The following is a 14,656-nucleotide window of genomic DNA, read 5'->3' as shown; positions in this document are numbered from 1 at the left end:
TCTCTGTTAGCTGTTAGCTGCTGTTCTACTGCTCTGTTTCTCTGTTAGCTGTTAGCTGCTATCTACTGCTCTGTTTCTCTGTTAGCTGTTAGCTGCTGTTTTACTGCTCTGTTTCTCTGTTAGCTGTTAGCTGCTGTTCTACTGCTCTGTTTCTCTGTTAGCTGCTGATCTACTGCTCTGTTTCTCTGTTAGCTGCTGATCTACTGCTCTGTTTTTCTGTTAGCTTCTGATCTACTGCTCTGTTTCTCTGTTAGCTGTTAGCTGCTGTTTTGTTTACAGCCTTGTGGTGAGGGATCACATATATAAACACAGATCTCAATCAACTCTGTGTGGTTCATTTTCCTCACATCACACATGCTATGCGGCAAAGCCCTGTCAAGCGTGAACAAACAGTGGCATGTTGATCCCAGTCAGCTTGGGTAACACTGTAAACGTGTATCTCTGTGTGAGGCGCTGTATCTGTGTCGTCTAGAGAGTGGTGGTCTCCACGGTCGGCCACAGAGCAGTTCATGCACATCACTCTAGAGACCTGGCTGTGTTTTGTTCTGAAGTGTTGTCGCCAGTCTTCATTAGCAGTCTGCTGGCAACGTAGCAGAGAACACTTACTGTGGTCCTCTCTTCTGACGTTGGTGCCAGTACACACCAACACACTGTCCAGACAGTCTCTGCACTGAGACAGAGAAGGCATCAATGTCCCATTGAACCTCATACTAATTTACCACTTCATTATCTAGAATGTAAAATGTGATTATTAGCCAGCTTAGTTGGTTTCACGTTGTGTCGTCTCTTCTCGTGTCTCTGAGCACTATGGGCCTCAGCCCCCATTCTGTTCCAGCCTCTCCCCCCCCCCCCCTCTCTCTCTCTCTCTCTCTCTCTCTCTCTCTCTCTCTCTCTCTCTCTCTGTCTCTCTCTCTCTTCTGTCTGTCTGTCTGTCTCTTCTGTCTGTCTGTCTGTCCCTTAGGTGAACACCAAGCTCTGATGATGTGAATAACAGCCATCTCCCTGTCTGTCTCTCTCTACCCAGGTGAACACCTGTCTGTCTGTCCCTCTCCTCCAGTTATTAACTCTCTGTCTCTCTCTACCCAGGTGAACACCTGCGTGTGTGTCCTCAGGGCTACACCTGTTGTACGTCTGACATGGAGGAGAAACTGGGGCAGCAGAGCAAGCTGGAGTTTGAAAACCTGGTGGAGGACACCAGTCAAACACTCAGGACAACCTTGGTGTCCAGACATCAACAGTTTGACGGTAAGACAAACAGCTAGCTGGGTTTCTTGTCTGTCATTGTGTGCCTGAGCTCCATAGCAGAAGGTGGGGCTTTATTTTGGATGTCAGCTGACTCTATTGCTGTTATTATATACAGTAGTAGTTGGTACAAAGTGGATGTTATTGGAAACGCCCCGCCTATCTAGTGACGGGGGAAACACTGAGTTGTGAACCCTGATGTGTCTGTGAAATGGAGCTGATGACCTCACTGGGCAGAGTCTAGTTCCTCACACCATGAATCTGTTGTACCTCACACCATGAATCTGTTGGACCTCACACCATGAATTTGTTGTACCTCACACCATGAATCTGTTTTACCTCACACCATGAATCTGTTGTACCTCACACCATGAATCTGTTGTACTGCTACCTCACACCATGAATCTGTTGTACCTCACACCATGAATCTGTTGTACCTCACAACATGAATCTGTTGTACCTCACACCATGAATCTGTTGTACCTCACACCATGAATCTGTTGTACCTTACACCATGAATCTGTTGTACTGCTACCTCACACCATGAATCTGTTGTACCTCACACCATTAATCTGTTGTACCTTACACCATGAATCTGTTGTACTTCTACCTCACACCATGAATCTGTTGTACCTCACACCATGAATCTGTTGTACCTCACACCATGAATATGTTGTATTGTTACCTCACACCATGAATCTGTTGTACCTCACACCATGAATCTGTTGTCCCTCACAACATGAATCTGTTGTACTGCTACCTCACACCATTAATCTGTTGTACCTCACACCATGAATCTGTTGTACCTCACACCATGAATCTGTTGTACCTCACACCATGAATCTGTTGTACCTCACACCATGAATCTGTTGTACTGTTACCTCACACCATGAATCTGTTGTACCTCACACCATGAATCTGTTGTCCCTTACAACATGAATCTGTTGTCCCTCACAACATGAATCTGTTGTCCCTCACACCATGAATCTGTTGTACCTCACACCATGAATCTGTTGTACTGTTACCTCACACCATGAATCTGTTGTACCTCACACCATGAATCTGTTGTACTGCTACCTCACACCATGAATCTGTTGTACCTCACACCATGAATCTGTTGTACCTCACACCATGAATCTGTTGTACCTCACACCATGAATCTGTTGTACTGTTACCTCACACCATGAATCTGTTGCACCGCTACCTCACACCATGAATCTGTTGTACCTCACACCATGAATCTGTTGTACCTCACACCATGAATCTGTTGTACCTCACACCATGAATCTGTTGTACCTCACACCGTTTTCATATTATCACTGAGGAAAGGTACCAGCACAGCAAGCTGATCCTATTAACAGGCTGTTTGGTGACTAGGCTGTAACTGGGAATGGGCTGTGGGTTGATACAAAGGGGGCTGAATGGTAACAGACTGATTTGGGCCGGCTGCTACGTTGGCCTGCTGCAGTGAATGGTAACAGACTGATTTGGGCCAGCTGCTACGTTGGCCTGCTGCAGTGAATGGTAACAGACTGCTTTGGGCCTGCTGCTACGTTGGCCTGCTACAGTGAATGGTAACAGACTGATTTGGGCCGGCTGCTACGTTGGCCTGCTACAGTGAATGGTAACAGACTGATTTGGGCCGGCTGCTACGTTGGCCTGCTACAGTGAATGGTAACAGACTGATTTGGGCCGGCTGCTACGTTGGCCTGCTACAGTGAATGGTAACAGACTGATTTGGGCCGGCTGCTACGTTGGCCTGCTACAGTGAATGGTAACAGACTGCTTTGGGCCTGCTGCTACGTTGGCCTGCTACAGTGAATGGTAACAGACTGCTTTGGGCCTGCTGCTACGTTGGCCTGCTACAGTGAATGGTAACAGACTGATTTGGGCCGGCTGCTACGTTGGCCTGCTACAGTGAATGGTAACAGACTGATTTGGGCCGGCTGCTACGTTGGCCTGCTACAGTGAATGGTAACAGACTGATTTGGGCCTGCTGCTACGTTGGCCTGCTACAGTGAATGGTAACAGACTGATTTGGGCCGGCTGCTACGTTGGCCTGCTACAGTGAATGGTACCAGGGATAAAAGCATCTTCTTTAAAGGACTAGCTGCCACCAGGTCATTAATACGGAGCAGGAGGAGGACATGAATAAGTGAGGGCGTTGGGGAAGGGGATTTACTGCTGGTACATGATGAATAACATGTGGGATCGTCCACAGCTGTTTCCTTCACCTCCCAGAGACACTTTTTGCTTTAGCAGTAAAAAAATAACACACTCTGGCTGTCTCAAATGGCACACTATGCCCTATATAGTGCACTACTTTAGACCAGGAGCCTGTATAGTGCACTACTTTAGACCAGGGCCCTGTATAGTGCACTACTTTAGACCAGGGCCCTGTATAGTACACTACTTTAGACCAGGGCCCTGCATAGTGCACTACTTTAGACCAGGGCCCTGTATAGTGCACTACTTTAGACCAGGGCCCTGTATAGTGCACTACTTTAGACCAGGGCCCTGTATAGTGCACTACTTTAGACCAGGGCCCTGTATAGTGCACTACTTTAGACCAGGGCCCTATATAGTGCACTACTTTAGACCAGTGCCCTGTATAGTGCACTACTTTAGACCAGGGCCCTATATAATGCACTACTTTAGACCAGGGTCCTGTATAGTACACTACTTTAGACCAGGGCCCTATGGTAGTAACACACCCTGTTCCCTGTATAGTGTTGGGAAGTCTACTTTCTAATTGTAATGAGTAACGTAACTTTAGGATTAGACCAGGGCCCTGTATAGTACAATACTTTAGACCAGGGCCCTGGTCTAATCCTTTATGATGGTCTAGTGGTGTCTATCCAGCAGCCTGATGGTCTGGGGGTAGAAACAGCTGACTAGTGGTGTCTATTCAGCAGCCTGATGGTCTGGGGGTAGAAACAGCTGACTAGTGGTGTCTATTCAGCAGCCTGATGGTCTGGGGGTAGAAACAGCTGACTAGTGGTGTCTATTCAGCAGTCTGATGGTCTGGGGGTAGAAACAGCTGACTAGTGGTGTCTATTCAGCAGCCTGATGGTCTGGGGGTAGAAACAGCTGACTAGTGGTGTCTATTCAGCAGCCTGATGGTCTGGGGGTAGAAACAGCTGACTAGTGGTGTCTATTCAGCAGTCTGATGGTCTGTGGGTAGAAACAGCTGACTAGTGGTGTCTATTCAGCAGCCTGATGGTAGAAACAGCTGACTAGTGGTGTCTATCCAGCAGCCTGATGGTAGAAACAGCTGACTAGTGGTGTCTATCCAGCAGCCTGATGGTAGAAACAGCTGACTAGTGGTGTCTATCAAGCAGCCTAATGGTCTAGGGGTATAAACAGCTGACCAGCAGTGTCTATTCAGCAGCCTGATGGTCTGGGGGTAGAAACAGTTTATTAGTGGTGTCTATCCAGCAGCCTGATGGTAGAAACAGCTGACTAGTGGTGTCTATCCAGCAGCCTGATGGTCTGGGGGTAGAAACAGCTGACCAGCGGTGTCTATTCAGCAACCTGATGGTCTGGGGGTAGAAACAGCTGACTAGTGGTGTCTATCCAGCAGCCTTTTGCCATAATGCTCCTGTACTGCCCATGTCTGAGGGATTGAAGCTGGGAGAACAGGGCATGGCTCTGGTGGTTACGGTCCCTGATGATCTTCTTGGCCTTCCCGCAATACCTGTTGTTGTAGGTATCCTGTAGGGCAGGCAGAGAGCACCCAATGGTGTGTTCGCCTGCAGGTATCACCCTCTGAAGAGCCTTGCGGTCCGCGGCGGTGGAGTTGCCGTACCAGGCTATGATGCTCATGTAGAACATTGTGATGCAGCCCGACAGTATGCTCTCGATGGTGCTCCTGTAGAACATTGTGATGCAGCCCGACAGTATGTTCTCGATGGTGCTCCTGTAGAACATTGTGATGCAGCCCGACAGTATGCTCTCGATGGTGCTCCTGTAGAATACTGTGATGCAGCCCGACAGTATGCTCTCGACGGTGCTCCTGTAGAACATTGTGATGCAGCCTGACAGTATGCTCTCGATGGTGCTCCTGTAGAACACTGTGATGCAGCCCGACAGTATGCTCTCGATGGTGCTCCTGTAGAACACTGTGATGCAGCCCGACAATATGCTCTCGATGGTGCTCATGTAGAACATTGTGATGCAGCCCAACAGTATGCCCTCGATGGTGCTCCTGTAAAACACTGTGATGCAGCCCGACAGTATGCTCTCGATGGTGCTCATGTAGAACACTGTGAGGACCCTCGGGTACTGGCCGAATCTCTTCAGCATCCTGAGGTTGAAGAGTCGCTGTCCTGCCTTCTTCAAGGACGCACCCTTGTGGGGCCCTCGTGTTGAGGAGATAATGTTGCCTACCTTCACCATTGTGGACCCTCGTGTTGAGGAGATAATGTTGCCTACCTTCACCATTGTGGACCCTCGTGTTGAGGAGATAATGTTGCCTACCTTCACCATTGTGGACCCTCGTGTTGAGGAGATAATGTTGCCTACCTTCACCATTGTGGACCCTCGTGTTGAGGAGATAATGTTGCCTACCTTCACCATTGTGGACCCTCGTGTTGAGGAGATAATGTTGCCTACCTTCACCCTTTTATTTATTTTTTATTTTTTTATTTCACCTTTATTTAACCAGGTAGGCAAGTTGAGAACACCTTGTTGAGAACACCTTTATTTAACCAGGTAGGCCAGTTGAGAACACCTTTATTTAACCAGGTAGGCCAGTTGAGAACACCTTTATTTAACCAGGTAGGCAAGTTGAGAACACCTTTATTTAACCAGGTAGACTAGTTGAGAACACCTTTATTTAACCAGGTAGGCTAGTTGAGAACACCTTTATTTAACCAGGTAGGCTAGTTGAGAACACCTTTATTTAACCAGGTAGGCTAGTTGAGAACACCTTTATTTAACCAGGTAGGCTAGTTGAGAACAAGTTCTCATTTACAATTGCGACCTGGCCAAGATAAAGCAAAGCAGTTCGACAGATACAACAACACAGAGTTACATATGGAGTAAAACAAACATACAGTCAATAATAAAGTATAAACAAGTCTATATACAATGTGAGCAAATGAGGTGAGAAGGGAGGTAAAGGCAAAAAAGGCCTTGGTGGCAAGGTAAATACAATATAGCAAGTAAAACACTGGAATGGTCGTTTTGCAATGGAAGAATGTGCAAAGTAGAAATAAAAATAATGGGGTGCAAAGGAGCAAAATAAATAAATAAATTAAATACAGTTGGGAAAGAGGTAGTTGATAGGGCTAAATTATAGGTGGGCTATGTACAGGTGCAGTAATCTGTGAGCTGCTCTGACAGTTGGTGCTTAAAGCTAGTGAGGGAGATAAGTGTTTCCAGTTTCAGAGATTTTTGTAGTTCGTTCCAGTCATTGGCAGCAGAGAACTGGAAAGAGAGGCGGCCAAAGAAAGAATTGGTTTTGGGGGTGACTAGAGAGATATATCTGCTGGAGCGTGTGCTACAGGTGGGAGATGCTATGGTGACCAGCGAGCTGAGATAAGGGGGAACTTTACCTAGCAGGGTCTTGTAGATGACATGGAGCCAGTGGGTTTGGCGACGAGTATGAAGCGAGGGCCAGCCAACGAGAGCGTACAGGTCGCAATGGTGGGTAGTATATGGGGCTTTGGTGACAAAACAGATTGCACTGTGATAGACTGCATCCAATTTGTTGAGTAGGGTATTGGAGGCTATTTTGTAAATTACATCGCCAAAGTCGAAGATTGGTAGGATGGTCAGTTTTACAAGGGTATGTTTGGCAGCATGAGTGAAGGATGCTTTGTTGCGAAATAGGAAGCCAATTCTAGATTTAACTTTGGATTGGAGATGTTTGATATGGGTCTGGAAGGAGAGTTTACAGTCTAACCAGACACCTAAGTATTTGTAGTTGTCCACGTATTCTAAGTCAGAGCCGTCCAGAGTAGTGATGTTGGACAGGCGGGTAGGTGCAGGTAGCGATCGGTTGAAGAGGACCCTTGAGGACCCTCGTGTTGCGGATCAGTGTAGAGGAGATAATGTTGCATACCTTCACCCTTGTGGACCCTCGTGTTGAGGAGATAATGTTGCCTACCTTCACCCTTGTGGACCCTCGTGTTTAGGAGATAATGTTGCATACCTTCACCCTTGTGGACCCTCGTGTTGAGGAGATAATGTTGCCTACCTTCACCCTTGAGGACCCTCGTGTTGAGGAGATAATGTTGCCTAACTTCACCCTTGAGGACCCTCGTGTTGAGGATCAGTGTAGAGGAGATAATGTTGCATACCTTCACCCTTGTGGACCCTCGTGTTGAGGAGATAATGTTGCCTACCTTCACCCTTGAGGACCCTCGTGTTGAGGATCAGTGTCGAGGAGGTAATGTTGCATACCTTCACCCTTGTGGACCCTCGTGTTGAGGAGATAATGTTGCCTACCTTCACCGCCTGGGGACGGCCCGTCAGGAAGTCCAGGACCCAGTTGCAGAGGGAGTAGTTCGGACGCAGGTCCTTGAGCTTTCTAATGAGCTGATAGGACACTAGGAGCTGTAGTCGATGAACAGCATCCTGACATACAGTATGCATTCCTCACATACAGTATGCATTCCTCTTGTCCAGCTGGGTGAGGGCAGTTAAATAGCGATTGCGTCGTCCGTGGATCAGTCAGGGCTGTAGGTGAATTGGAGAGGATGGAGTGTGTCGGGGAGGGAGGAGGTGATATGGAGAGGGTTGAGTGTGTCGGAGAGGGAGGAGGTGAGATGGGGGAGTGTGTCGGAGAGGGAGGAAGTGAGATGGAGAGGGTAGAGTACTATATCTCAGGCGTTGGTAAACAAAGGGATCTGTTTGTACAGCACTGTAGATAGAGGGAGGGAGGTACAGCACTGTAGATAGAGGGAGGAGGGATCTGTTTGTACAGCACTGTAGATAGAGGGGGATCTGTTTGTACAGCACTGTAGATAGAGGGAGGAGGGATCTGTTTGTACAGCACTGTAGATAGAGGGAGGAGGTACAGCACTGTAGATAGAGGGAGGACAGGTAGATCTGTTTGTACAGCACTGTAGATAGAGGGAGGAGGGATCTGTTTGTACAGCACTGTAGATAGAGGGAGGAGGGATCTGTTTGTACAGCACTGTAGATAGTCTGTTTGTACAGCACTGTAGATCGGGGAGGGAGGAGGGATCTGTTTGTACAGCACTGTAGATAGAGGGAGGAGGTGAGATGGAGAGGGTGGAGTGTGTCGGGGAGGGAGGAGGTGAGATGGAGAGGGTGGAGTGTGTCGGGTAGGGAGGAGGTGAGATGGAGAGGGTGGAGTGTGTCGGGGGAGGGAGGAGGTGAGATGGAGAGGGTGGAGTGTGTCGGGGAGGTGATATGGAGAGGGTGGAGTGTGTCGGGGAGGGAGGAGGTGAGATGGAAAGGGATCTGTTTGTACAGCACTGTAGATAGAGGGAGGAGGTGAGATGGAGAGGGTGGAGTTTGTCGGGAGGGAGGAAGTGAGATGGAGAGGGTGGAGTGTGTCGGGGAGGGAGGAGGTGAGATGGAGAGGGTGGAGTGTGTCGGGGAGGGAGGAGGTGAGATGGAGAGGGTGGAGGGAGGGAGGAGGAGAGGGTGTGTGGAGTGTGTCGGGGAGGGAGGAGGTGAGATGGAGAGGGTGGAGTGTGTCGGGGAGGGAGGAGGTGATATGGAGAGGGTGGAGTGTGTCGGGGAGGGAGGAGGTGAGATGGAAAGGGATCTGTTTGTACAGCACTGTAGATAGAGGGAGGAGGTGAGATGGAGAGGGTGGAGTGTGTCGGGAGGGAGGAAGTGAGATGGAGAGGGTGGAGTGTGTCGGGGAGGGAGGAGGTGAGATGGAAAGGGATCTGTTTGTACAGCACTGTAGATAGAGGGAGGAGGTGAGATGGAGAGGGTAGAGTGTTTCAGGGGAGGGAGGAGGTGAGATGGAGAGGGTAGAGTGTCATCATGATGGAAGTGAGTGCTCAGGGTCGCTAGTCATTCAGTTGGGCACAGCGATGATAGTGAGATGGAGAGGGTAGAGTGCTCAGGGTCGCTAGTCATTCAGTTGGGCACAGCGATGATAGTGGACATCTTGAAGCAGGTGGGTATTGAGGCCTAGGGAGAGATTGAACATGGCAGACAACACAACAGCCAGCTGGTCTGCACATGCTGAGCGCCCGGATAGAGATACCGTCTGTGCCGGCAGCCTTGTGATGGTTAACACATGTGAATGATTTACATACTGTGGAGTGTTGGAAACGGTATTATTCAGAATAACCAATCATATTCATTCAGAAGAGGGTTATGGCTTGAATGAACTCATATTCATTGGGTTAACTGTCCTCCAAAGAGTGTGATAGGGTAATGAGAGGCCAGGGAGTCACTTGGGAAGGCAGTAGGGTTAGTGGGACTGAAGCAGGGGAGTGTTGGCCAGCTGTGATTGGGTAATCAGAGGCCAGGGGGTCACTTGGGAAGGCAGTAGGGTTAGTGGGACTGAAGCAGGGGAGTGTTGGCTAGCTGTGATTGGGTAATGAGAGGCCAGGGGTCACTTGGGAAGGCAGTAGGGTTAGACTACTCTCTCTCCTCTGTCACTTCTCTCTCCTCTCTCCCCTCTGTCTCCTCTCTCTCCCCTGTCCTCTATCTCCTCTCTCCCCTGTCTCCTCTCTCACCTCTCTCCTCTCTCTCCCCTGTCCTCTATCTCCTCTCTCTAATCTCTCCTCTCTCCCTGTCACCTCACTCCTCTCTCTAATCTCTCCTCTCTCCCTGTGACCTCTCTCCTCTTTCCCCTCTCCCCTCTGTCTCATCTCTCTCCTCTCTCCCCTCTCTCTCCTCTCTCCCCTCAGTCTCCTCTCTCTCCTCTCTCCCCTCTGTCTCCTCTCTCTCCTCCCTCTGTGGTTTCCCTCCCTTCTCCCACGTTGCAGGGTTTGAGTCCATCCCTCCTTCATTTCACATGCCCTCATTTCTGTCCCGTTATTTATAGGAGCCTATTTAGAACCATTTAGCTGTGCTGTTCATTACCGTGCTGTGCTGTTCATTATTATTGAGTAATCCTGATGCTGGAAAACTGACTGTAGCTCCACGTCCACGGTGACACGGTAGCTCCTATCCACGGTGATAGGAGGCCATTCTAAAATAGTGCCCTATCTAGGGTGATAGGAGGCCATTCTAAAGTAGTGCCCTATCTAGGGTGATAGGAGGCCATTCTAAAGTAGTGCCCTATCTAGGGTGATAGGAGGCCATTCTAAGGTAGTGCCCAATCTATATGTCTATGTGACTGTGTGGTCCAGTATATGTCTATGTGACTGTGTGGTCCAGTATGTGACTGTGTGGTCCAGTATGTGACTGTGTGGTCCAGTATATGTCTATGTGACTGTGTGGTCCAGTATGTGACTGTGTGGTCCAGTATGTGACTGTGTGGTCCAGTATATGTCTATGTGACTGTGTGGTCCAGTATATGTCTATGTGACTGTGTGGTCCAGTATATGTCTATGTGACTGTGTGGTCCAGTATGTGACTGTGTGGTCCAGTATATGTCTATGTGACTGTGTGGTCCAGTATATGTCTGTGTGACTGTGTGGTCCAGTATATGTCTATGTGACTGTGTGTATCCAGTATATGTCTATGTGACTGTGTGGTCCAGTATGTGACTGTGTGGTCCAGTATATGTCTATGTGACTGTGTGGTCCAGTATATGTCTATGTGACTGTGTGGTCCAGTATATGTCTATGTGACTGTGTGTATCCAGTATATGTCTATGTGACTGTGTGGTCCAGTATGTGACTGTGTGGTCCAGTATGTGACTGTGTGGTCCAGTATATGTCTATGTGACTGTGTGGTCCAGTATATGTCTATGTGACTGTGTGGTCCAGTATATGTCTATGTGACAGTGTGGTCCAGTATGTGACTGTGTGGTCCGGTATATGTCTATGTGACTGTGTGGTCCAGTATACAGTGCCTTGCGAAAGTATTCGGCCCCCTTGAACTTTGCAACCTTTTGCCACATTTCAGGCTTCAAACATAAAGATATAAAACTGTATTTTTTTGTGAAGAATCAACAACAAGTGGGACACAATCATGAAGTGGAACGACATTTATTGGATATTTCAAACTTTTTCAACAAATCAAAAACTGAAAAATTGGGCGTGCAAAATTATTCAGCCCCTTTACTTTCAGTGCAGCAAACTCTCTCCAGAAGTTCAGTGAGGATCTCTGAATGATCCAATGTTGACCTAAATGACTAATGATGATAAATACAATCCACCTGTGTGTAATCAAGTCTCCGTATAAATGCACCTGCACTGTGATAGTCTCAGAGGTCCGTTAAAAGCGCAGAGAGCATCATGAAGAACAAGGAACACACCAGGCAGGTCCGAGATACTGTTGTGAAGAAGTTTAAAGCCGGATTTGGATACAAAAAGATTTCCCAAGCTTTAAACATCCCAAGGAGCACTGTGCAAGCGATAATATTGAAATGGAAGGAGTATCAGACCACTGCAAATCTACCAAGACCTGGCCATCCCTCTAAACTTTCAGCTCATACAAGGAGAAGACTGATCAGAGATGCAGCCAAGAGGCCCATGATCACTCTGGATGAACTGCAGAGATCTACAGCTGAGGTGGGAGACTCTGTCCATAGGACAACAATCAGTTGTATATTGCACAAATCTGGCCTTTATGGAAGAGTGGCAAGAAGAAAGCCATTTCTTAAAGATATCCATAAAAAGTGTTGTTTAAAGTTTGCCACAAGCCACCTGGGAGACACACCAAACATGTGGAAGAAGGTGCTCTGGTCAGATGAAACCAAAATTGAACTTTTTGGCAACAATGCAAAACGTTATGTTTGGCGTAAAAGCAACACAGCTCATCACCCTGAACACACCATCCCCACTGTCAAACATGGTGGTGGCAGCATCATGGTTTGGGCCTGCTTTTCTTCAGCAGGGACAGGGAAGATGGTTAAAATTGATGGGAAGATGGATGGAGCCAAATACAGGACCATTCTGGAAGAAAACCTGATGGAGTCTGCAAAAGACCTGAGACTGGGACGGAGATTTGTCTTCCAACAAGACAATGATCCAAAACATAAAGCAAAATCTACAATGGAATGGTTCAAAAATAAACATATCCAGGTGTTAGAATGGCCAAGTCAAAGTCCAGACCTGAATCCAATCGAGAATCTGTGGAAAGAACTGAAAACTGCTGTTCACAAATGCTCTCCATCCAACCTCACTGAGCTCGAGCTGTTTTGCAAGGAGGAATGGGAAAAAAATTCAGTCTCTCGATGTGCAAAACTGATAGAGACATACCCCAAGCGATTTACAGCTGTAATCGCAGCAAAAGGTGGCGCTACAAAGTATTAACTTAAGGGGGCTGAATAATTTTGCACGCCCAATTTTTCAGTTTTTGATTTGTTAAAAAAGTTTGAAATATCCAATAAATGTTGTTCCACTTCATGATTGTGTCCCACTTGTTGTTGATTCTTCACAAAAAAATACAGTTTTATATCTTTATGTTTGAAGCCTGAAATGTGGCAAAAGGTCGCAAAGTTCAAGGGGGGCGAATACTTTCGCAAGGCACTGTATGTCTATGTGACTGTGTGGTCCAGTATATGTCTATGTGACTGTGTGTATCCAGTATATGTCTATGTGACTGTGTGGTCCAGTATGTGACTGTGTGGTCCAGTATATGTCTATGTGACTGTGTGGTCCAGTATATGTCTATGTGACTGTGTGGTCCAGTATATGTCTATGTGACTGTGTGTATCCAGTATATGTCTATGTGACTGTGTGGTCCAGTATGTGACTGTGTGGTCCAGTATATGTCTATGTGACTGTGTGGTCCAGTATATGTCTATGTGACTGTGTGGTCCAGTATGTGACTGTGTGGTCCAGTATATGTCTATGTGACTGTGTGGTCCAGTATATGTCTATGTGACTGTGTGTATCCAGTATATGTCTATGTGACTGTGTGGTCCAGTATATATCTATGTGACTGTGTGGTCCAGTATGTGACTGTGTGGTCCAGTATGTGACTGTGTGGTCCAGTATGTGACTGTGTGGTCCAGTATGTGACTGTGTGTATCTATATGTGTGTGGTCCAGTATATATCTATGTGACTGTGTGGTCCAGTATGTGATTGTGTGGTCCAGTGTGTGTGTCCAGTATATATCTATGTGACTGTGTGGTCCAGTATGTGACTGTGTGGTCCAGTATGTGATTGTGTGGTCCAGTATGTGACTGTGTGGTCCAGTATGTGACTGTGTGGTCCAGTATGTGACTGTGTGTTCCAGCTGTTGGTGCATTGTTGGTTCCGTAGCACCACCATTAGGACAAATTGGACCCATTTCCCATAGGATGAGCTACTGTTTTTGGACATTTTCCACAGATGTTAATGACTTTAAAAGTCTAATTCCCCAGATCGTCTGGACTGAAAAACTCCCAATTTTGTATAAGCATCTATCCACTAACTTGTTGTGTGTTCTTTACTGAGAAGTAGCTTCCATATGGCCACTTTACCATGAAGGCCTGATTGGTGGTGTTTCAGAGATGGTTGTCCTTCTGGAAGGTTCTCTCATCTCCACAGAGGAATTCTGGAGCTCTGTCAGAGTGACCCCGATTGCTCAGTTTGGCCGGGCGGCCAGCTTTAGGAAGAGTCTTGGTGGTTTCAAACTTCTTCCATTTAAGAATGATGAGGCCTCTGTGTTCTTGGGGACCTTCAATACTGCAGACATTTGTTTGGTAACCTTCCGCAGATCTCTGCCTCGACACAAACCTGTCTCAGAGCTCTTCTGACAATTCCTTCGACCCCATGGCTTGGTTTTTGCTCTGACATGCACTGTCAACTGTGGGACCTTATATAGACAGGTGTGTGCCTTTCCAAATCATGTCCAATCAATTGAATTTACCACAAATGGACTCTAATCCAGTTGTGGAAACATCTCAAGGATGAACAATGGAAACAGGATGCACCTGAGCACAATTTCAAGTCTCATAGCAAAGAGTCTGAATACTTATGTAAATAAGGTATTTCTGTTTTTATTTGTAATACATTTGCAAAAATGTCTAAACCAACTTTCGCTTTGTCATGATGGGGTATTGTGATGTCATGATGGGGTATTGTGATGTCATGATGGGGTATTGTGATGTCATGATGGGGTATTGTGATGTCATGATGGGGTATTGTGATGTCATGATGGGGTATTGTGATGTCATGATGGGGTATTGTCATGTCATGATGGGGTATTGTGATGTCATGATGGGGTATTGTGATGTCAAGATGGGGTATTGTGATGTCATGATGGGGTATTGTGATGTCATGATGGGGTATTGTGATGTCATGATGGGGTATTGTGATGTCATGATGGGGTATTGTGATGTCAAGATGGGGTATTGTGATGTCATGATGGGGT

At 47.2% G+C, this 14,656-nt stretch overlaps 1 protein-coding gene across 2 annotated transcripts in view; it reads left to right on the top strand.

The window, feature by feature from the left end:
* LOC139412849 (glypican 6a) overlaps nucleotides 1–14,656 on the top strand; it is a 601,441-nt gene that overhangs the window by 38,369 nt on the left and 548,416 nt on the right. For both annotated transcript variants that reach the window (XM_071159596.1, XM_071159595.1), the window contains exon 2: nucleotides 1,087–1,245. In XM_071159596.1, coding sequence (XP_071015697.1) covers nucleotides 1,087–1,245 — 159 coding nt within the window. The remainder of the gene's footprint in view (nucleotides 1–1,086; nucleotides 1,246–14,656) is intronic.

This window comes from Oncorhynchus clarkii, chromosome 7, assembly GCF_045791955.1.
Source record: "Oncorhynchus clarkii lewisi isolate Uvic-CL-2024 chromosome 7, UVic_Ocla_1.0, whole genome shotgun sequence".
NCBI lineage: Eukaryota > Metazoa > Chordata > Actinopteri > Salmoniformes > Salmonidae > Oncorhynchus > Oncorhynchus clarkii.
This window is presented reverse-complemented; position numbering and strand designations above follow the sequence as displayed.